The following is a 25,059-nucleotide window of genomic DNA, read 5'->3' on the forward strand; positions in this document are numbered from 1 at the left end:
CCTAACATCCTGTTAGGACTTTTTCCTGCCGGCTTCACTCACGGGACTTTCCAACCGCCTAACATCCCGTTAGGACTTTCATCGCCTGCTTCACTCACCAGACTTTCCAACCGCCTAACATCCCAGTTAGGACTTTCTCACCGCCTGGCTTCACTCACGGGACTTTTCCTGCCAAGTCTCCATACTTGACTTTTCGCGTGCCAAGCCCCTGCTGGACTTTTCCATGCCAAGTCTCCATACTTGGACTTTTCCAATGCCAAGCTCCTGCTTGGACTTTTCCCCCAGCTTGGACTTTTCCATGCCAAGTCTCCATACTTGGATTTTCCAATGCCAAGCTCCCCGCTTGGACTTTTCGCGCCAAGCTCCCTGCTTGGACTTTTCCCGAATCAGGTCAACCAGGTCAACCTTGACCTAAGGTTGCACCTACAATCTCCCAAACACCTATTCTTGTCAAACATCAAGAATACAACTCTCTTCTCGTCAAACATCAAAACACAACTCGAGTCAGGTCAACTCGAGTCAGGTCAACCAAGTCAACCTTGACCTAAGGTTGCACCAACAATCTCCCCCTTTTTGATGTTTGACAAAATCCAAAATCAAGTTAGGTTAACCCGATAACCTAACTTAGGTTTTCCAACCATCTTCCAATGTCCAATGTTCTTTTCTTGAACATTCTCCGGACATTCTCCCCTTAGGTTAACCCGATAACCTAACTTGGGTTCTCCAATAATTCTCCCCCTTTTTGACACACATCAAAAAGTATTCCAATGTTCTTCCTCGAACATTCCTTGACATTCTTCCCCTAGCTTAGGTTAACCCGATAACCTAACTTGGGTTCTCCAATAATTCTCCAATGAACGCTCTCCCCTTTTTGACACACATCAAAAAGAAAAGGAGGGTATCAAGGTCAAGAGTTTCTTCCTAATGAAAGTCCCATACCTTTCATTGAAACTCTTAATTTCCCCTTGATACTAAACTCAACAACCAACTTAGTGATAATCCCATATCACTAATCCTCAAGGAGTAAAACTCCCTAAAAGTCAACTCCCCTCGACCATTGCACCAACAATGTCCCGGAGAGTTTCAAACCTTTAGAAATCCACAAACCCAACTTCCAGCTGAAATTTCGACCAAGCTGAAATTTCAGACAACTGCTGAAATCAGGCAAGTTGGCACGCCCCGATCGGTCCCCAGACCGATCCACGCTCACCGATCGATGGATCGTCACCGATCGGTCACCGGACCGATCAGGCCTTCCCCGGATCGGTCCGGTGACCGATCCACCTCGAAATCAGAGATTTCTGATTTCCCAAGAAGTTCAGAAACTCATAGAAAATTACAGAAAATTCCAAAAATTACGAAACTTTGAGGATACATTCCTCATGTCATACACTATCAAGGAAAAATAGTTTTCTATGAAAATAGTTTCCATTTTTCAATCTTGATACAAAGTTCAAAAACTTTGAAATAGTTCAAGTTTAAGTCATCTTTGTATCATCTTGCTCAATGAAGAATGCTATCACTAGGAAAGCTTCATCAAGGTTTTTCAAATCAATTTTAAAATGCTTTTACACCCATTTGAATTTAGGACCATAATCTTAGGGCTAGATGTACATGACTTGTACACAAGCTTTCCCTATGATCCTTAATTTCTTGAATTAGGGTCATCTAGGTACAATGACTATGCACCTTGATCCTAACTCATGATCCTAATATCTCACACACATCTAAGGTGCATCAAACCACATTCAAGTCAATTTGATGTGAGATATGAGTTAAGGTCAACTTAGGCTAAGGTCTCATGCATTTTCTAAACACAAATTTGATCTCAATATCAAGATGTGTTCTTCATCCTTAAATCAATTCAATTGATTATTAATGCAAGAGATGATGACATGGCATAAATGATATCATAAATGGAAAACATGTGCCAATGTCATGATGTCATGGCATAAAGTATGAAAACTTAAATAGAGCATGACATATAAACTAGCCTAAGCACTATCATGACATTTCAAATGATGATAAAACTAAACATGATGTCATGACATATCATATGGCAAACAACCATGGTAAGTTAACACAGATAAAATACCTAGATTACCTATCTAAGTATCCTTAATCACTTAGTTAACTTAAATTCTAATCCTAGATTGCCCAAAGTGCTCCAAGAAAATGTCAAAACCCAAATTGGCATTTCTTGATCTCTTGTTTGATTTATACCATTTTAAAAATTTTACAAGAGTAGCACTTCTAAGTTAAGGCCCGGATTGCCTTGATTACCTAAGAGAATATCAAAATCCCAATTTGATATTTCTCTAGGTTTTTCCAAATTGTGTCAAATTAAAGTAAGATTAATATATTCTCACTTTGGCACACTTTACTCTTCCAAGGAGTGAATGATAAAGATTATTCCATTTCATTTTCAAAGGTTCCCAAAAACCTTGAAAATGCTCCTTGAGTGTCAATTTCCTCAAAGTTGGGTTAACTACCCTTCTTATTGGAGTTGACACTCTCTAACCCATTTATGGGATAGAGAAGATGCTCCTAGGAACCCAATACCTATTTGAGCTCATTGGGTTCACTAAATATTCACTAGGGATGACTTCCCTAGCAACCCTCCTAATGACCCTCTTAGGCTTTGAAGCCTTGGTCATTTGGGTCTCGTCAAGGTCAACTATAGGGGTGACTCCCCTTGTAACCTTGGTAATGGTCTTCCTAGCCCTAGGTTTTGTTCCATAATCGAATGGAACATTGTGGTAAGTGGGCTTGACCATTTGAGACTTAGGTTTGTGACCCAAACCTTTCTTGTCCTTGGACTTGAGTTTTTGACTCTTAAACCCTAGAGATGACTTCTCCATGTTTTTAAGAGCCTTTTCTAAATTATCAAGTCTTGACCTCAAGACTTGATTTTCTCTCTCTAATACCTCAAGTTTTAATTTGTCATTTTCTCTTGAGATATTCCTAGGCATGTGTCTAGTCTTCTTGGGATTTCTACCTAGGTTTTCCTTAACTTTAGAAGCGTTAATCCTAGGGTTGATATTTCTAGTGTTATCCTTACCTAGGCTAACATGTTTAGCTCCTAAGCACATGTATTGATTTCTAGTGTTAACATGCTTATCATTATTGACTAATGTAATAAAATTAATAGCATGTATCCTACTAGAATTGCACGAATGAGCCTTAAAAGATACCTTAGGGTTTGCCTTCGCTCCCCCTTTACACGTGCTTGGTCTTTTGTCCTTGTGAGATTGCCTCCCCCTTGGACATTGACTCCTATAATGTCCCCGTTGCTTGCATTGGAAGCACACCACGTGCTCCTTGCCCTTGCGTTTTGGGACTCCGACTTCCTTGATCTTTGGCGCCGGTGGAGTCTTCTTAGTCTTCTTTGGACATTTACTCTTGTAATGTCCAAATTCCCTACACTCAAAACACATTATATGCAATTTACTTGAACTTAAAGTGTTTGCGTTACCTAGGGTCGAGGATGGATGGATGCTCTCTTCTTCATCCCTCCCGGAGGTAGAAGCTTCTTCTTCGTACTCCGATCTTGAAGAAGAACTCACCTCCTCTTCTTCTTTAGATGTTGAGTAGCCCTCAACTTCTAATTCCTCACCTCCATGATGTGAGCTACTTGATGACTCACTTGTCTCCTCTCCATGATTTGAAGTGGAGCTCTCCTCATGGAGTTTGGCCAAGTTGTTCCACAACTCCTTAGCATTATTGTATTCACCTATCCTACACAACACATCATTAGGTAAAGAGAATTCAATGATTTTCGTTACCTCATCATTGATGGTTGATTGGTGGATTTGCTCCTTCGTCCACTCCTTCTTCTTGATAGGTTTTCCTTCCTCATCCATCGGAGGGGAAAACCCTTCTTGTACACAAAACCAATTTAACATATTAGTCCTAAGAAAATACATCATCCTTACCTTCCAATATGTGAAGTTGTCGTGAGACTCGTAGAAGGGTTGAATCGTGACATCTTCTCCATAGAGATCCATCTCTAGCCCGTGCTCCCCCGGGTGTTGATCCGTCGAAGAGCGACCTTGCTCTGATACCACTTGTTAGGATCCTTTGTACGAGGCTAGAGAGGGGGGTGTGAATAGCCGACCCTAATTTCTCGTTTTTCTTCCTACAATTCGTTAGCGTAGCGGAAAAACAAACAAGGAAACGAAAACAAGAAGATCAAACCTCAACGCGTCGATGTAACGAGGTTCGGAGATTAGGGCTCCTACTCCTCGGCGTGTCCGTAAGGTGGACGAGTCCAGTCAATCCGTCGGTGGATGAGTCCCCGGAGAACCGGCTAATACAATATACTCCTTGTGGGTGGAGAAACCTCGCCACAATATTCTTGCAACAGCAAGAAAGGAATACAACAAGAAATACAAGAAGACAAGAACAATGAATGTAAAAACACAGGTTTTCTTGCCTCCTCGCCGACTGGATTTCGTTGAAGCAGCAGCTCCTCAGAACACCTACAACAGCAGGATATCCCAGTCGAGAAGCTCACGCGAAGCTTGCAAAGAAGAGCTCAACAAAGCTCAAGCACCAGAACAGCAGCTCTGTAGCAGAAGAGAAGAGGAAGAAGTAGAGTGACGCACAGCAGATGCCCTCGATCCTTTATACCTGCGAAGAAGAAACAGTGAAGAAACTAGCCGTTGCGTTGCAACGGCTAGGACCCTGATCGTCCACGCATCGATCAGGAAGAGGTGATCGGTCCACGACATCGATCCCTTCCTTCCTTCTCGCGATGCTCTCTCGATCGGTCCACGCATCGATCAGATGGCCCGATGCGTGGACCGATCAGGTCGCCTTTTTTCTTCGACGGCCACCGATCGACAAGAATCAACAGAGCTTCGATATCCGATCGGTCACCGGACCGATCGAGAAAAGTGCATTGGATCGGTCGGTGACCGATCCGAGCTTGGTTTTGCCCAAACCAAGTCCCAAGACTTCAAACCAATATCCGGTCAACCTTGACCTATTGGTACTTCATCCCTAGCATCCGGTCACCCTTGACTGCTAGAACTCCTCGCCAAGTGTCCGGTCAATTCCTTTGACCTACTTGGACTTTCCTCAACACCAGATGTCCGATCATCCCTGATCCATCTGGATTTTCCCTTGCCTGGATTCACTCACCAGGACTTTCCACACTGCCTAACATCCCAGTTAGGACTTTCTCATTGCCTAACATCCCAGTTAGGACTTTTCCACTGCCTGGCTTCACTCACCAGGACTTTCCAACTGCCTAACATCCCAGTTAGGACTTTCCCACTGCCTGGCTTCACTCACCAGGACTTTCCAACTGCCTAACATCCCAGTTAGGACTTTCTCACTGCCCGGCTTCACTCACCAGGACTTTTCCCGTGCCAAGTCTCCATACTTGGACTTTTCGCGTGCCAAGCTCCCTGCTTGGACTTTTCCAGTGCCAAGTCTCCATACTTGGACTTTTCCAATGCCAAGCTCCCTGCTTGGACTTTTCGCGTGCCAAGCTCCCTGCTTGGACTTTTCCAGTGCCAAGTCTCCATACTTGGACTTTTCCAATGCCAAGCTCCCTGCTTGGACTTTTCGCGTGCCAAGCTCCCTGCTTGGACTTTTCCCGAATCAGGTCAACCAGGTCAACCTTGACCTAAGGTTGCACCTACAATCTCCCGAACACCTATTCTTGTCAAACATCAAGAATACAACTCTCTTCTCGTCAAACATCAAAACACAACTCGAGTCAGGTCAACTCGAGTCAGGTCAACCAAGTCAACCTTGACCTAAGGTTGCACCAACACATCCGCGCCGACGAGCACCGTCGTTAAAAATCGAGAGCCGCGCCGATCGGCTATAAACATCCGCGCCGACGAGCACCGTCGTTAAAAATCGAGAGCCGCGCCGATCGGCTATAAACATCCGCGCCGACGAGCACCGTCGTTAAAAATCGAGAGCCGTGCCGATCGGCTATAAACATCCGCGCCGACGAGCACCGTCGTTAAAAATCGCGCCGACGAGCACCGTCGTTAAAAATCGAGAGCCGCGCCGATCGGCTATAAACATCCGCGCCGACGAGCACCGTCGTTAAAAATCGAGAGTCACGCCGTTGAGCTCCGACGTTAAAAATCAAGTCGGTCCGGCGACTATAAATACCCCGAGCGGACGAACGAATATCAGAGTAAGATACATGCAGAGCGAGTAGGCCTCCCCGCTCGGACTTTATGCAATGGGCCAAGCCGACCGGACGCGTGAGGAGGAACGCTTAAGAGCATGACTGACTCTAAGCATCAACGTTAAGCAAACAGAAGAATATTATGGACAATGAGTAGGAAGACAAGCAAAGGGGCATCGTTTCATTAGAAGAAAAATTATGCCGAACGACACGTACAAAAATTTTACATCCGCCGAGCGGATGAAATACAGAAAGTACTTGAAGTAACCCGCATCACTCCGGATCCTCAAAATTGAAAAAGGCGTCCGGGATGTCGTCAATCATGGCCGCCAGTTCAGGAGGGGGAATGCTCAGGTCAGCAGGAAGGTGCCCCCCCTTCTTAAAGTACGCCGTGGTAACCTTGACCGCCTCGATGAAGGTTGAGGAGACGTTGCCACCGAACTTTTCGCCAAAGCGCTCCGAGCGGAGGTATTCCTGGCGCGCTACTGCTAGGCGACTCGGCTCTCCCTCCTTATATTTTTTGAGTGCCGCTCGAGAGGCAGTTAAGGTATCTTGGGCAGCCTTCAAGTCCACCTCGGCTTTTGTGCGTTCTGCTGAACGGATCTCCCGCTCAGCATTCAGCTCGGCCTCTAGCTTCTTAGACTGCTGATCTAGGGCCCGGACTTCGACTTTCATTTTATCCAGATCAGCAATCGCCCGCCTCTTCCGGCCACTGGCGCGCTTCACGTCCCCGTCCCGCTTCTTCACCAAGTCTTCGAGTCGGGCCACCTCTGCAGCCAGATCGGCAGCCTTCTTCTGTTCGGCCTCTAGAGCTTGTTTCTCCCGCTCGGCCGTGGGGCCTCCCGACACTTGGAGTTTTTCCAGGAGATCCTCCAACTCGGCTAGCCGATGGCTAGTGGTGATTTGCTCAGCCCAGCGCTGTAAAGGAAATAAGGAAGTCAGGAACCAAACCGTAGCATGGCACAGGAAGAAAAATGAATTTACCTGAGTGGCCTGCTGCATGTTGTTGTCGCCGAGCTGCTTGGGCGTCATGAGGGCCACTTGGATCTGCGCGTCCTCAAAAAGCTTGGCGAGCGGACCCGTCAAGGTTATTTCGTGAACGGGGCTCGAGGGCCGATCGGCGGACAGTAAATATTTCTCCGATGGGAATCGGAGGGTAGTCTTGATGGTCGGATGGCCGGACGGCGCTTCTTCAGTCGCGGCTGCCTGATGCGAGGACTCCCCTATGGTGGAAGTTTCGCCCAACCGACGTAAGCGGCGACGAGTCCGGGGAGGGGAGCCGGAGGGCTGTGCGGTAGGCGAAGCCACAGGGGTCCCGATCTGTGATGGCGTGCGAACAGGCGAAGTTACGCCGATCGGCGCCTGTGGTTCCGCCTCTTGGGTCGGCGGAAGGCTGGAGTCTCTTCGACGTTTTCGCCGAACCTCCAATGGGGGATCCCCGACCTGGGGGATGCCCAGCTCGGCGGGGGCCGAAGAAACAGGATCCGCCTCAACCTCCGTTGAAGCGGATGGGGCAGCTTCTGTTTCAGGGGCGGACTGCGCCCCCCCCCTCTCCTGCATCTGCCGGGCGGCTGGGGATGAGACCCCGCTCGGCGAGCTCTTTCTTGGTGGCCGCTTCAATTTCCACGGACTTCAACTTCAGATGATCAGTAGCCTTGGAGCGCCACATGACTTCAGCTGCAGTAAAAGAAATTAAAATCAATTAGACAAAAAAGACTAAGAGAGTAAAGAATCCTTACTCATGCGGAAGGGGAGATTTGCCCGAACGGGAGACAATCCGAAAATATACAACACCCCCTTGAGCAACAACTGGTCGATCTTGTATCGCTGACCGGACAACCAGTTCGCCGCATGAAGATAGGCTGGATTGCTTCTGAACTTGCCGAGCTCCGGCTGAGTCGGCACAGCGGTCTGCCATTTGGTTCGGAATGCTGGCCGCTCGGGAAGTCGGATATAGAAGAAAAACTCCTTCCAGTGTTTGTTGGAGGTCGGCATATTATCAAAAAATTTAAAGCCTATTCTACTTTGGAAAATAAAAGTGCCCGGCTCGGATTGTTTGGGGTAGAAGAAGAAGTGGAATATTTTGGGGTCAAGAGGGATACTGTGCAGCTTAAAGAGGACGACCACCCCGCTCAGCAGCCTAAAGGAATTCGGCACAAGTTGGCCGAGCAGGATGCGAAAATAGTTACAAACCTCTAAAATAAAGGGATGGGTAGGAAATCTAAGGCCACCCTGGAATTGGTCTAAAAAGAAACAGAATGTGCCGATCGGCGGGTCATGTGGGCGGTCGGTCGGGTCGGCTATTTGCTATAATTATTTCGTGGTTATCAGGAATCCCATACGTCCGAACAAGGCGCCGAGCGCCCTCCTCATCAAATCGGCTCTCCATGGTCAGGTACCAAGGGCCATGAACGCCAACAGCGGGTTCAGAGGAGCTTGCCATCTCGAAGGAGCAAAAAGACAGCGAGAAATCGAAGGAATGGGAACAGAGGAGGCAGAACAAGTTGGGAAGATCTAGTAAGTGAAGGAAGAAGACTCACTGGGAAGGAAACGGGCGGAAAGAATCACCGATGAGATGATCGCCGCCTAAAACCAGACACTAGATCGCCGAAGGCCGCAGCAACAGAACGAAACAGAAAAACAAAACGCGAGCAAGTGGCCGACCAAAAAAGTGGACGGAGGCTTTATACGGCCGAGCCCGGTCAGCCTCCGCCGTCTGATCTAGGTCACGAGAAACGAGGACGCCATCAGGCCGTCCATTTCAAACGGGGGCGTCCCATCGTAAGTGATGTCGCCGCCACACAATGGTCGACACGTGTCGCTCTGTCACCGGGTGCAATTAAGGCGCCCATACCGCGCATGCTTCGGCTTAATGAAGAAGATTTGCGTGATTTTCGAGAAGATTTAGACAAGCAAACATCCATGTTGAGGGACAAGACAATCAAAACGAAGAGCCGAGCGGCTGAATTTGGCAGAAGGGCCGAACGGCCCCAGGGATATTATAAGCTACGGAAAGGCGGTGACCGCCCGCTCGGACACATATAGTCCAGTCAGTCGGACTCACTGCCTCCTTCGACTAGACTTGAAGGGAAGGCAAGTGATCCGGCGGTAAGAATGGGGGACCCACTTCCTGAAGGGTCTCAGCTTGAGGACCGATGAAGGGCTGACTAAGCGGTTAATGGCCGCGCCGAGCAGCCGAGTAGGTCCGAGAGGAGCTAGAGATAACCCATCCATGGGCTTGGGTTTCCGACGCCAAGGCAGGATGATCGAAGGGCCGAGCGGGAGTCCGTTCGGCTGGGGCCAAAGGGCCGAGCGGGTTGTCCGTTCGGCCCAGATAAGGGCGAGGGTACAAAGGTGGCCGAGCGGCCTATGCGCTCGGCTCGGGATATGAGATATCAGCAGAAGCATGTCTGATGATTAGGCCGTACACAAGATCGCACGATGGAGGATTTTGCCGTCACATCATGGAAAGGTTGATACAGTAGCAGTATGGCCTCATGAACGTCTTCCTGACAGATCCATATCTGGGCATGGCCCTTCTGACAGACCCATACCTGGGCATGGTCAAAGGCAGGTGGTTGCTTTGATTGGCGCGCCCAGGCTTCTTCGAGAGGCCTATATAAGGCCTCCATTTCTTCACCGGAGGTATAAAAGAGTCTTCATCTTGAGGCCACCTTTTTTGTTATTCCTCGCCTGACTTGAGCGTCGGAGGGCCGTCGCCGGTAGAGTTGTCAGACGGGTCAACCCGTGGCGGGACGGGTCGGCTCATGGCGGGCTAACCATTTGGCGGGGCGGGGCGGGCCAACCCGCTAACTTGGCGGGTTGGGAAATTTCCAACCCAACCCATTCTAAGGCGGGTTGCGGGTTTGGCGGGCCAACCCGCGGGCCCATAAAAAATTTTTAAAAAAAATAAAAAATATTTTATATCTTCAACCTTTTACTTCGAAAAAGTTTTCTACAATTAAATGTATACATAAACATGTATTTTAAATAGAAATGAATACAAACGAGTACTTATGTTGGATGAAAAGTACTATTTTTATTTCAAAATTATAACAAAGAAAGATAATAAATTGACTTAAAACTTAGTTTACATGTGTTTTTCAACCCGCGGGCCGACCCAAGCCCGAGCGGGCCGACCCGCGCGGGTCGCGGGCCTAGGCGGGTCGGCCCACGACGGACTTGGGTTGATAAAATTCCAACCCAACCCGCTTAAATTATTTGACGGGGCGGGCCAACCCGACGGGCCCAACCCAAATTGACGGCTCTAGTCGCCGGGACACCCCTCCCGGCTCGATTTTGCTGCAGGTTCGCCGGAGCACTCAAGGATCCAGCAGGGAGCGCCACGTGCCCAGTGTCCGTTGACTCCTGGTTCGGACAGGATCAGATATGATTTCTGGTTTGTCCAAAGATTATTACAATTCATTGTAATGATATTGGTGCAGTAACAAACTCGAAGAAACCATAAGTCTATAAGGCAGATAAACACAATAGAGCGCAAGTACTACCCAATACGAGAAATTGTATAACGAGGAGAAGTTGTTGCCGCCTAGATTGCATCAGATGATAACCTAAGGTCCTTAAGGCAAGAGCTTTTTGAAAGGCATGGGAATCAGATGTATGACAGCAGATATGACAGCTTAGTCTTTTAGTATAAGTGGGAGATTGTTAGAATGTATACTAAAAGCCTAGCTTTTGGTATAAAACATTTATCTAGAAATAAGAATCACATTGGTCAAATGTCTACATTTGTGATAAATGTAGTTGTTCAATTAATTTATATTGTAGATAACATGGTGTGTGGTGTCACACACAGAAGATCATGTTATCAGTACCTTATAAATTATAAACAGTAGCTCACGACCATGATGGAAAGGAACAAACCATTGAAAGGTCGTAGTGTAATTAGGTGTTAGTTTATCTTAACTATATAATTACACTAGTACACTAAGAGTGTATTGAGTAGGACCATTAGAGGTCGTTTCTTTTATACTGACTTTATAAAGGAACAAAGACCTCAGTTATTATGGAAGTGTGTGCTCTTAATCTTAATATAATAACAAGCACATATATTTGATATTTATTTCTTTAATTTATCAATGGGTGAGATTTAGTTCGATGAATCAATAAGCCCGATAAATTGGGAAATGATATCACTTATAGTGTGTGTTGTTGATTATAGAAGAAAACTGTGTCCTAGTAATCTAGGTTGAGAATGTCCCCAAGAGAAGCTCATAAGGATTGTCATGTTAAACCCTGCAGGTGGACTTAGTCCGACATGACGATGAAGTTGAGTGGTACTACTCTTGGAGCTAGATATTAATTAAGTGAGTTGTCAGTAACTTACTTAATTAGTGGACATTCGACATCTTAAACACAGGGACACTAACACACTCATAATAAGAAGGAGCCCAAAATGTAATTTGGGATTAGTGCGGTAGTTCAATAATAGTTCTCTAGTGGAATGAATTATTATTGATAAAATTAAGTTGTGTGCTCGGGGCGAACACGGATGCTTAATTTTATCAATAATAACCAATTCCTCCTCTCGGTCCCTATCGTAGCCTCTAGTATATAGAGATTTATATCCACCGCATACCCACCTTTTTACCCATCCAATGGGGCCGGCCAAGCTAGCTTGGAACCCAAGCTAGGGCCGGCCAAGACCAAGTGGATGAGCCATGTAGGTGGCCGGCCAAAGCTTGGGTCCCAAGCTTAGGTGGCCGGCCACTAGAATATTAAAAAGGATTTTTATTAAAATTATTTCTTATGTGGATATTATGATTTTAAAAGAGAGTTTAAAAATTAAAAATTTCCTTTTATAGCTTTCTACAAAAGATTAAGAGAAGAGATTAATCTCTTTCCTTATTTGTAGTTTAAAAGGATGGTTTTAATTTTTTGGTAAAAATTTTCCTTATTTGTAAATCATCTACATGTTTAAAAGAGAGTTTAAAATTTGAAATCTTTCCTTATTTGTTGATTAAAGGAGGATTTTAAATTTTAAGAAAACTTTCCTTTTTAATCATGTTCATGATTTAAAAGATAGTTTAAAATTAAATATTCTCTTTTATAAGTTTCTACAAAAGATTAAGAAAAAATTTGATATCTTTCCTTATTTGTAGATTAAAAGTGATTTTAATTTATAGAGATAACTTTCTTTTTATCCACATGTTTAAAAGAAAGATTTTAATTTATTAAATTTCCTTTTTATAAACCAATCATGAAGGGATAAAAATTATTGGAGAAATTTTTATAAATTTCCGGAAGCAAATAAGGAAGTTTTAATTGGTGTTTAAAATTTTATTTGCTTGGAGATTTTATTTGTTATGGCCGGCCATTGTAATTTGAAAAGAGAAAATTGTTTTAATTAAATAAATTTTCCTTTTCAATGGCAAAAGAATTAAGGAAGTTTTTATTAAATTTTCCTTATTTGCCAAGACTAAGGATTATAAAAGAGGGGTAGAGGAGGCTTCAAGGCTAAGGACTCTATTCTATTTTTCTCCCTCTTTTCCTTGGTGTGGTGGTCGGCCCTTCCCTTTCTCTTCTCTCCTCTTGTTGTGGCCGAAATCTATCATCTCTTGGAGCTTGGAGGATGTGGCCGGATCAAGGAAGGAGAAGAAGGAGAGAAAGCTTGCATCCCTTGGAGCTTGGTTGGTGGAAAATTCTTCATCCTTTGGAAGTTCTTGTGCTTGGTCGAAACTTGAAGGAAGAAGGAAGAAGGTGCCTAGGTGGTTCTCATCTTGGAAGATCGTTGCGCACACAACGTCCGAGGTTAGAAGAGGAATACGGTAGAAGATCAAGAGGTCTTTCTAAAATGTATAACTATTAATTTTTCTTTCCGCATCATACTAGTTATTTTTGGAAATAATACTAAATACAAGAGGCATACGATTCTAGTGTTTCGAATTTGTTTTCGATATAGTATTCTTTTGTTTTTCTTTTCCTTGTGATTTGATTGTTTTTTTCGGTTGACCTAAAGTTATTTTAGGAAATTAAATATTAGCTTTCCTTAAAAGGTTTTGTCTAGTCGGTGGTGGTTGTTCTCATATCCAAGAAGGTCATGTGCCTCACCACGTCAGTACTGGGAATCAATTTTGGAAATTAATAGAGAGAAGGGTTAGTTTAATTAAGAGATGTGCTTTTATAATTGATGCATAGAGAGTAAGGGTAAGGTTCAATGTGGATCTTGAGATTTATCGCATTGTCTTTTGTAATATTTAGTTCATTATTTTTGCATTTTAATGTACATTGAATTTGATGAGACATTGTGTTATGGTAAGAGCTATAAGATGTGATTCTTATTAGCTAATAATTGGTTAGTATTTAGTAAAGAAGTGTTATTATTGGGTTGTTCCTTTCAAGTATTAATGAATATTCAATTTAGATATTTGAGTATCTATTCTGTGACAATTATTTGTAGTTCTTCTGTTTAAGAAATTGAAAAAAAATATAGAGAGTATATTTTGTTGTTTATGTAATCTTGCAGATAATGTACTGTTAGACTTGTGAAATTTTCATTAATTGTTTTTTTTTTAATTTAACTTAATATTCCAGACCTGTAGGGCAGTCTTGACTCGTGTTACATGTTGGTTTTTTAATGAAAAGATTAATTATAAGTTTTGCAAACAAACAATTTAGGGGAGAAATTTTGTATGTGTCCTTTGAATCATCAAGTTACGGGATGCAAGGTCTAGAGCATCATTCAATCCTGAAGTTTATCTCAACCCAAGATCAACTCGTGAGTTTTAATCTGTTAGTTACTTTGTTTACATCTCCAAATATAAACCTATAAAAATTAGAGAGTCAATTAAATTAAAATGTTAAAGCAAAACATTATAAAAGTATAGCAATTATCTTGACTAATAATTGTTTTTTCCTAATCCCACAGACCTAATAAGGTTGTGCGATAGATAAGAGTATTGATTGTTACAATATTCTAATAAGGTTAGTCCTTAATTTTCCAAATCTAGATTACTTATTGCTAACTAGGAAATCCAATATTGAACCTAATTTCCCGACATGTCCATAAATACCTCTAAATGAACCATTAGGAGTTGAATTAGATTGGCACGATAGAATGAAACAGACACAAATACACTATAAATTCATTTGAGCTTCTCAGTTGATGCAAGTAAAATTATGTCAGAAGGTGGCTAGATGGGGATATGACTATTGCATTAACTGGATGTAGACTACACTCCGCTCTGTAAAACAAGAAATGTCAGTGTCAAGTCAGGGAAAGGATCCCCGGCGTTGGTCCTCCGACGCTCAAGTCAGTCACCGAAATTGTAGAAGCAGGCGGAACAACAGTGAAAGCAAGCATGAATCGTGAATAATGCATGCGCGTACCTCCGCCGATGCATAGACCCCCTTTATATAGTGCCCTGGTGGACGACCTGCACACTCCTCAAGACATGGGTACGTTCTTCAATTCGTCTTATGAAATGACCTGTCGAGAAAGTGCATCTGACACCATACCTTAACAATGCATGCATATCCCTCACAAGACAGTAGAAGCTTCCGCCGTACGATCCGCCCTTGGTAATGCCTCGTGTCAGCGGCACTATCTCCCAAAAGGATATTGAGAGATACGACAATGATCTCGTTGCTCGACCGAGCGGGGTAGCCACTCAGCTGGGACTACTCCGCTTGGTCAGCCTCGGCTGTGCTTCTTTCCGGTGACCAGGTATAGTAGGTTGCGTCCTTCCGATCGGATAAGTGCTACGCTCTTAACGTCCGGTGATCTTACCATATTGTTCTGAGTTGGACGGTGGTCGGCTCGGACAAGCTTCCTGCCGATCGGACATTACCTGCACCTACCGACCATTGTTGTCGACCTCCGCTCGGCCACCATAGGTGAGCCCTTTGACACAATGACGTTGACCACCTTGATTTTGATCTCCACTTTGATAGTTGACCTCCACCTTGGCAATTGACCCGTACTGGACGGGTCTCCCTTTATCACTGCATCAGTTGTATTGTGACATTTACCAATGCCTAACAATATTGATAATAGTCAATTGTTGAAACAATAAGTTTCAGTCATGCCAACTGATACCAATTGGCACTTTGAGACAATGATGGGATACGTATTTCATTGATCATTATATTTTTCATTTTACAAGTTGAGCATGAATTTTGGTGAATCATTAGTGGACATCAAATGTGGTTATTATGCTAGTTGTGCACACAAAAGCTTAACCGCTTTGACAAATTTTTCAAAAAAACAATTACCCCCAAAATAAACTGAAGATTAAGCGGAAGATTTGATACTGTCATTATGTTTAACTTATACATAATATAGACCATCAAGTTTTTAATCAGACTTAAGAGCAATAATACTGAGCCTCAGATGTTCAAGCACTACGGGTTAGTGAGGCACGTCAAGAGATAATAAACATAACCAAGCACTATATAAAGAACTAAGTAGGTATGATCATGGTAATGAAAGAAAATGCAAATTTGATGTTTGGGAAATTAAAACAGATTGGAATATCACTTACAAGCCATTTATCGCGGGCATAAAGAACTGTGTTTAGCATGTTCTGAAACAACAGAAAATAGAACATCAAACAAATGTATTGTTGTCCATTTTTTCCTTGCTGCACAATGAATGTTCCGGTCAATTATTTTGCATTATTTAAAGTTTAAAGGTAGAGAAACCTGTGGACAGATGAGAAGGACTCCTTGTTTGTAACATTTGCTAGAGTATATGCCTTGATCTTGCACCGTTGCCAATGGTTTCAAGAAATCTCCATTTGTAATATTTGGGAGTGCTAAGTGACATAATAGTACCAGAAGAGGAGATAAATACCATTGCCTTAAATACTAGCAGCTCGAGCATTGCTACAAATTCAGGATCACCAGTATCCTTGTGCAGGAGAACATAAATCAATCACCGGCACGCTCATTGCAACAAGCCCATTCAAAATTATTCTGCAGTTTCCAACCGAAAGCCGAAACAAATACACATAAACTGCTTCATCATGCTGGGAGACGCCATTAGAACTGGATGTGGAATCTCATGATAAAACTCCTTTCGCGATTACAACTCATGAACAATTAGTCCACTAATAAATGCAGGAACAACAACAACTTTAGTTGGCTTCAGATTATTAATCGGGGTTCGAATTTAATTGGATGGAGGTTTGATTCAATTTTGACGACTGAATGAAATTTTGGCCATGTAGCGTTAAAGATTAATTCTCAAGTCAAATAGAGAGAAGGCTTAGTTCAATTAATGGCTAAATCCGAGTAAGGATAAGGTTCAATGTGGATCTTGATATTTATTGCATTCTCTTTTTTATATATCATTGAATTTATTGAATTTTATGAAACATTGTGTTATGGTAAGAGCTAAAGGAGGCGCTTCTTATTAGCCAATAATAGTTACTCTTTAGTAAAGAAGGATTGTTCCTTTCAAGTATTAATGAATATTCAATTTAGATATTTGAGTTACTATTTGTAATTTTTTTAATTATTTATGTTCTTCTGTTTAAGAAATGAAAAAGAAAATATATTTTGTTGTTTATGTAATTTTGCAGATAATAAACCGCTGGCAGTCTTGAGTCCTAAGTCTTAACACGTATTACATTTTTTAATAAAAATATTATTTATAAATTTTGTGAACAAACAGTTTGAGGAAAAAATTCCATATGTGTTCTTTGAATTAGTATATTCTTTGAATTATCAAGTTACAGGACGCAAGTACCAGAGCATCATTTTATCCTGAAGTTTGTGTCAGCCCTAGATCAACTCGTGAGTTTTAATCTGATACTTTGTTTACATCTCCAAATATAAGCCTATAAAAATTAGAGAGTCAATTAAATAAAATTTTTAAAGAAAAATGTTATAAAAGAATAGCAAGCATCTTGTAGTAGTTGTTTTTTTCCTAATACCACAATGAATGTTGTGCAACAGGTAAAGAGTATTGATTCTTACAGCATTCTAATAAGGTCGGTCCATAATTTTCCAAAGCCAAATTAGATAATGCAACTCGGAAATCCAATAAGTAGAGGAACGAATCATTTGTTGTTGTTTCGTGTGCCAAACAAAACATTGTAGTCTAAAGTGCTATGTCAGTAGGAACTAACTAACTTGGTTCATGGAAGGACACGCGAAGAAAAAGGAGGATACTTAAAAATTCCAGTCAGAAAGTCTATACTTGTGATTACTCTCTGTATATACTGTGTTGTGCAGCATGTTTGATCCAGTGACATGGAGGTCCAGAAAACCTTTCAAGATGCTCTAAGAACAGTTCTACATATCTAGAACTAGTTAGGGAATAACTGCCATTTTCCCATTACTCGATAGCTCATTTCATATATATGATATGATTTCCAACTATTTGTGGACCTAATTCATTCCAGAGAAGGTAATTCAGAAAATGACTTAATGCATATACATGTTTTGCCCCTGCTCTAGCACAAAACAGAGATAAAATTCCTGTTCCTGCACCCACATCGAGGACAACCTTGTTCTTGAATAGAGAAACGTATTCTGATAAATAACATTCTGATATGTTTTTGTCCTAACAACATCCTTTAACATTTCCTTCCGGACAAAGGAAGTTAAGGGAATCCAATGCATCAAAAAAAAAACAAAGATAAATGATTTCAAAAGAGAATAAAAGAAAGCAAAAGTAAATAACAACAGACAATCAAAAGCGATGAAAATCCTACTATTAACAATGATGCCCAGAAATTTAAGCTTATAACAATGGACTAAGTATACTTCTATGACGCAGACCAAGAAGCTCAGGTCAGACAGATGCATCCCTTACAACATTTAGTTTAGACTAATAAATATCCTAAAGAAATAACATAATTTTTTTTTGTCAACAATAATGCTTAAATTTGCATAAACAATAAAAAAAAAAACATTCGAGTGCTTCTGAGTAATCTACTTAACATAGGAGACAAGTTAAACAAAATAGTTCACTAAAATATTTGGCAAATCAGGAAAAGGCATAGGTAGATCAAAACTTATTGGCTCTATCCTATACATTTAATCTTACGTTCCTCAAATGTGCCACATCCCTTGACTGTTTGTCATGTCTAATAAGGTCTATTATTAGCTTGAAATAACCCTTCTATGCATGATAAGATCGTTATGATCTCCAAACCAATCAAATAATATTCAGCCACTAGCTACTATAACTTGATGTCTATTGTTAGAAAAAAAAATGAGGAAAAAAGATGCAGAGAATCATAACAAGAGAAAGAAGATACTATTGAGTATTATTGTCTCTCTTTTATTTTATCTCCAAGTGATTACTAAACACAAAGGATCATAAACAAACAAAGAAACTGTTTGCCTGCGTAAATATAAGTTGAATTTCAAAAAATCAATAATATTAAGAATTTCACTTAATAGTAACATTACACCACCACATACACAAGATGGCAACCAGTAGTAGCTCATGAATCAGAAATGAATAACTTACTTCATGGATACCTGCAAATAGAAAGACAAAATAAGGAGTCAGTTCCTGTAGTAACTTGTTAGACAAAAAAAAACACCTAGAATGTATTTGTTCTGGCTTCCCCGATAATAATTCAAATGATCTTTTGATACAACGTCAAGGTTATACAGTAGGTTTAGTTATTTTTAAAAATATGTGATAGATTCGTAAAAGTTATAAAGTATATAAAAAACATAGCAATTAACCCATAATAAAAACAAATAAGGGGAAAAAAACTCTTTTTTTCAGCATTGAGTCGTAGTCCGGCGCTGGTGTTGTCCGCGCCGATCAACGGCGAGTCGTCGAGGTTGGAGCTCTCGGCATTCTCCTCCATCTCCTCGCCGTCCACCCCCATTCTGTCTCCCACGACGCAGGCGGTGCCCAGGGCGAGCCCATGGCTCTTCTGGCCGTCAGCTTCAGCTTTGGTGCCGCCGCTTTTTCGCCGTCCCATGGAAGTGAAGAGAGAGAGAGAGAGAGAGAGAAACTCCTCGGCGGCCGGGTTCAATTTGGAAAGCAAGTGGGTATAGGGTTTGGTCCTTCGACCGGGTCAACGGATACTTAACCCGGCCCGGCCCGGGTCCGGATCCAAACCTTATTTATTACACTGAAAGCGGCACTCCGACCAGACGACGACACAACGATCGGAAATTCGGAATGGCGACGACGACGGGCGGAACGGCGACGGCGATTCCCATCGGCTATCGCTTTCTTCCGACAGATAAAGAGCTCATTGTCGACTATCTGGCTAATAGAGTAGCTGGAAAGCTAGTGCCGTCAACGGCGGTCGTCGAAGCCGACGTCTACGGCACCGAACCGTGGAATCTTTTGAGGAATGGCGACCAAGAAGGCTACTTTTTCGCCATGAGAAAGCGCAAGAACGCTGTCGGAACGAGGGTGGATCGAAGGGCTGGAACAGGGACTTGGACCCTGTACAGCAAGAAAGAAGAATCTGTGACCACGCTAGATGCCGAAGGACGGGAGATCGCCGTGGGTTGCAAGAGCAGTTTGTCTTTCAACGACGGCAAGAGCAAAAATTCAGGTTGGATCATGCACGAATACGAACTTCTCTCCGTCGCCGGCGTCTTCCAGACCCAAGTACTCTGCCATATCAAGAACCGGGCGGGCAAGATGAAGAAGCGATCGGCTGCTGACATTCCGACGACGCGACCGCATGAGTCCGCTCTGTCTCCTGAATGCACTGCTGAGACGCCGCCCAAGAGATCGTACGAGGCCGATAACTTTCCGTCAGCTCTGTTTCCTGAATGCACCGCACAGCCGCCGCCCAAGAGATCGCTGCCGCATGAGGCCGCTCTGTTTTCTGAATGCACCGCACAGCCACCGGCGAAGAGGGTGTGTAATCGGCAGCTGCCAATGTTTCTTGAACAGTCTCCTGAACCGTCTCCTTCTTCTTGCGATGATGACCAGGCGTTCTGCGCCCAGCTTCTTGCCTCGTTGGTTCAGCTCGAGGATGAGAATGAAGGCAGTAACTTTCTCTCTCCATGGATGCAGCTGTCTCCTTCTTCGTGTGATGAAAACCAGGCGTTCTGCACCCAGCATTTTCTTGCCCCGTTGGTTCAGCTTGATGAAGAAAATGAATGCAGTTACTTACTCTCTCCTTGGCCGCAGCTTAGACAATCAAGTGATGCTTTGGGTAGCGAGGACCTGGATCAAATTTGGTTGGGCGATGAATTTGATCTCTGATGATGCATCTGATATGCATTAGCTAAAAAAAATCTCATTTTTTTATTATTTTTTTATGATTGTGTATTGGGATTCAAGGATTGATGTGCATCTGATGTGTATTACAGTATTAGCTTAAAAAAAACTCTTTTTTTTTTAATTTTTTTTAATGATTGTGTATTGGGATTCAGATGGATGTATTAAATTTTCATATTTTGCATTTAAAATTACAAAATACATAATTCTGAAAAGTAGTTGCAATGCTAAAAGTAGCAATTCAGAGACTAACTCTACCTGAGTGTATACCCATTCAGCAGTTTTGCGCAACCAAAGACCACATATATTCCAGTTAAGTTGGTACGTGAGCAAGATAACACTTCTTATCAAGGAGTATATGGACACAATAGCACCTAAGAATTACAAGCAATGAACTCTATATACATTAACCATTGCCATGCTGAAATGTTGAAACCCAAAGTTAACCCAGAATAACTCCAAAAATATTAGGAAATTTTTGCAAGAGTCTAGATCTTCAATATTACCAATTCTAGTACAGAACGATTCTTGATCAGTGAGGAGTGTAAGACATTAATGTTTCCAACTAGCACTATACTGGAACTAGGAAAGCAAGGCATGATCATGGCATGCATATAATAAACAAACGTCAAAGGCAACCATAAAAACCTGACAGATGAAGCAAAGAACACAGTTAAAATTCTCTCTCTAATAGAAATAAATAAAGAACAGATTTCAAACATGAGCAAGGGCCACTTCTTCAGTCTCAAAGCAAAGAACACAGTTAAAATTGTGAATCAGGTGCCTCTTGTTACTCCAAATAAATTGAAAACTTACCAGATCGATTCATCACATTAAAGTACATTGGAATTGGCAAAGCATTTACAAAGTCACTGAATTACTCTGAAACTGATGACACCGTTATAGTACTAGACCAAATTCCAACTTCACTTCACATCTCCAACTTGAAATTCAGCATAAACAATAGAAAGAAAAAATCAAAAGCAGGCTGATCGTGTAGTTCAACAAATGAAAAAAGATCTTTGTTTAGACTCCATTCAAACTCAAAAGACTGCTAAGCTCGTTGATCAAACAACGTGTAGAGTTGTGTAGTGAAACAAAGGCAGAGGTAAAATCGACAATGACTCATTGCGTTATCATTGCGTTATCGTGCAAGATGAAAAAGACGCAATCTTTCTAGCAAAACGATCGTGTTCTTTTTATATCGAATTCATCCCCCTCCACTACAATACAAAATCAAGTTAACCAAAGAAAAGAAAATTATAAACAAACTCCAAGAATAAGGAACAGGAAGTTCTGTAGGACGCGAGGGGAGATCATACCACGAGGCCAGTGGCGGTGACCCCGACAAATCCGAAGAGAGCGACGCGCCGAGCCCTAGTCGCGCGCTCCCTCCCCTTCCACTGCTCGTCGTTGCCCTTCTCATCCCGAGAACCCATCTCTCCTTTAATCGCTTATCCAGAATCCGAACCAAGATCAGAAAACCCAGATCGAGCGCATTCTCCGATCGAAGAAGAAGAAGAAGAAGAAGGAGGAGGAGAACGAAAAAGGGAGGAAGAATAAAAGCGGCCCGAGGGTTCCTCTGCAAATGTGGACTCCGTTAAAATTATGGTGAAGAGCAAGGGCTTTTACGCAAATACAGGAAACGGATCGGGTCGGCGAATCGAGATCCGTATTTTGATTCTATTTTCTTTAAAAATGACGAAGCGTATCTGATTCGGATCGAACCCGAACGGATCCATTAGTTCGTTAGGTGGAATTTAATTGTATTAGATTAAATTTAAAACGTGATTGAAAATTCATCCCATTAAATAAATTTGAATAATTCATTTCGCGTATATCAGATTTCTCCACGATTTATTTTGGTTTAGGTATTATTATCTCAATAAATCTTAAGTTTAAGTTTAAATAAGCATTTTGATTTGAGAAATTAAATTATTTAGAGGAAAACGCATTTATTTAGCTTGCACCTAAACATATTATTTTTAAAAAAGCCCTAACAAGCAGCCCAATTTGAGTCTGCGGCTCAAGGTTCTGAGGGTTTTTTATATATATTAAAGTTTTAAATTATTTATAAAAATCTAAAAATTAATTAAAAAAATCAAAAGCTATAACATTCTAAATATTATTTCATTAAGGCCATTATCTTTATCTACTTGGCCACGCTTGCTTAGATCTTGTCGGGATCCGACGACCATATGGTATTTGGTGGCCCAACATTATCCATCTGACCACACGTGTCATTTTTTTAACGGCTGCAATTCTTCCATCGCTGGCGCAAGCACTGTCGGAACAAGAAACCCAAGTGATAGAGTGAAAAACATCACCAACAATTGGCATTGATCGCCAATGCTGAGCTAAACTCGAGTTTGGTCTTTCCATCCTTCCGTGTGACCGGATTAACGGATAATTGGTTACGGTTCGATCCGGATCCAGAATCCGAACCATATTTATATGTAAAAATTTACACTGAAAGCGGCAATGACTCCGTCTCGATGACAACATAATGATCAGAATACTGACGATGACGCGAGGTGGTAGAATGGTCACTGTGGTGCCGATAGGCTACCGCTTCTTCCCACGGATGAAGAGCTCATTCTCGACTTTATGGCCAATAAAGTGGTAGGAAAGCCAGTCCCGTCCACGACGGTCATCGAAGTCAGCATCTACGGCACCGAACTATGGAATCTTTTGAGGAACGACAACGTCACGTAGCACAGACGGTGGGCGCATGATATCTCTGGCGTAATGATCATAGGTCGATTTTCAGGAACTGACGGCCTGAAATTTATTCCACCATATATCTATGGTTTGTGCACCTGCATATATCTCCCTTTATATCCGTGGGACCGATGTTAGGGAGGTCGCTATGGTAGCGATTTTTTTTTTTTTAAGAAACGACAACCAAGAAACCTACTTTTAAAGAATTATGAGAAGATTGGCTTCTATCTATCCAAATGGAATAAATGATATACATTTCTTGATTAGATTTGAGTTGAAGGTATTATGTTTGACCTATAGTTAACATGGAAACACATGTTTATTTACGCAAGTTCCTGGAGTTTTCTTCTAAATCGGTGAAACTTTCCATTGTGCCTTCCTAACTAAGATTTTTAGATCAGTTCCATCATAGAACAATAATTTGACCTTCGGATGTAATCAGTTCACTGACTTTGCTAAATAAGAAGGTGAAGGATTATTTTATGGAGACTGACCTATTGTTGTGAGTACAAGGATCTCAAATTGTTTCAACCAACTTCAGTGGTCTATTTTTGCTTCATAAAAGATAGATTTGCTATCTTAGCAGTCTCTTAGTGCCGGCTCTACGAATATGAAAGGAGGAAAATATAAATATATAGACTATAAATGTATGGTAGGATAAACTCTAAGTCATCAATTCCTGAGAAATGTTCCACTTGTTTGGCAACAACATCCTTTCTACCTCTTTCTCAAAACATCTACATTTGCCTCTTAAAGGATGTTGTAGATCTGGAGCACGGTGATGGAGGCAATGCTGTCTAATCTGTTTCTAGTTTCCTGTCATTACCATAGTTCTGTGACTAGTTAATTAAACTCATTCTTTTCTTTTAAACGAATGGTAAGTTCTAAGTGCCTTTATTGTTGGTATTTGACCTATCAGAAGAAAATATTCGGACTCAAATTATGTTTTCCTTATAATAGTTTGTTGGGCGGAATAATATGTTGTCGGAGATTTTGAGACTTTAACTGAATTTAAATATACAAATTTAAATTTAACTTATTTGTTGAAATGACTTAAGTTGATAATCTCAGGCTATCGGTAGGGACTGGTGTCTGCCAAGTGTCGAACGCAGGTTTCACAATGGGCGAGTGAACTACGGCCGGCCGAGCAAAGAGGTTGAGCGAGCAAGTCGGGCGACTGAGTGAACATGCGGTCATACGAGCGAAGAAGCCAAGTGGTCGGTCGAGCAGAGCAACAATGCGATCGAACAAGTGTGCGGCTGGCCGGACTTGAGGCCGGGCACGAGGCCGACCGGGCCAAGAATACATGTAAAAAAATATCATTCAATTAATTTCTTAGGGATTTAGTGTCTTTGAAAATGTTTATGTTAACAATAAAATTGTTATCGAGTGGAGAAGTAATTTTAGAAGGCAACTTATAGTCTATTTGGGAGGAGGTGAGGGAAGGGGAAGGAAGGGAAAATAATGGGAAGGGAAATTTTGAACCTTGTTTGGGAAGAAGTGAGGAAAGGGAAGGAAAGGTAAGGAAGGGTAAGCTTTAACCTTTGTTACCCATGAAAAGAGTGATTTTCTTACACCCCGAATTGGGGTGTAAGGAAGGGGAAGGGAAAACAAAAAAAAATTCATTCTAATTTTATCCCTCTTCTTAATAGTTTAAGAAATGTTCAAATTTCTAATTTTTTTATATCGTCGGAGTCCAATTTCCTCGCCTTCTTCACAGCTCGCTTGCTACCAGATCATTAGAGGAGATCTGACACGTCTTCTAACTGAATTGAAAGGAAAAACTATTTTTATCGTCAAAATTTTAAGAAGATATCTACTATTTTTTAATTTTTGCATCAAAATTTAATAAGTTTTTAAAAAATAAGAATTCTCGTTGTTATCTTTCAAATTTTTTTATTTAATATTTTTAAAATTATTATTTTCATTATTTTTCATTTAATTACTTGATTATCGATAATTCATTATTTTATTATGAATAGTATAAAAAGATTATTTTTTA

The 25,059-nt window shown here is 41.8% G+C and overlaps 1 protein-coding gene and 1 long non-coding RNA gene across 2 annotated transcripts; one reads left to right on the forward strand and one right to left on the reverse strand.

The window, feature by feature from the left end:
- Positions 1-19,274: 19,274 nt before the first annotated feature.
- On the forward strand, positions 19,275-20,321 carry LOC122035917 (NAC domain-containing protein 2-like). Its single transcript, XM_042595075.1, has one exon. It carries the CDS (start codon positions 19,275-19,277, stop codon positions 20,319-20,321), a length of 1,047 nt encoding a protein of 348 aa, XP_042451009.1.
- Positions 20,322-21,509: 1,188 nt separating this feature from the next.
- On the reverse strand, positions 21,510-21,911 carry LOC122035939. Its single transcript, XR_006127285.1, has 2 exons — positions 21,659-21,911; positions 21,510-21,559 (listed from the first exon to the last, which is right to left on the reverse strand). It is a non-coding gene; the product is annotated as an uncharacterized LOC122035939 (long non-coding RNA).
- Positions 21,912-25,059: the final 3,148 nt, after the last annotated feature.

Source organism: Zingiber officinale, unplaced genomic scaffold (genome assembly GCF_018446385.1).
Source record: "Zingiber officinale cultivar Zhangliang unplaced genomic scaffold, Zo_v1.1 ctg126, whole genome shotgun sequence".
NCBI lineage: Eukaryota > Viridiplantae > Streptophyta > Magnoliopsida > Zingiberales > Zingiberaceae > Zingiber > Zingiber officinale.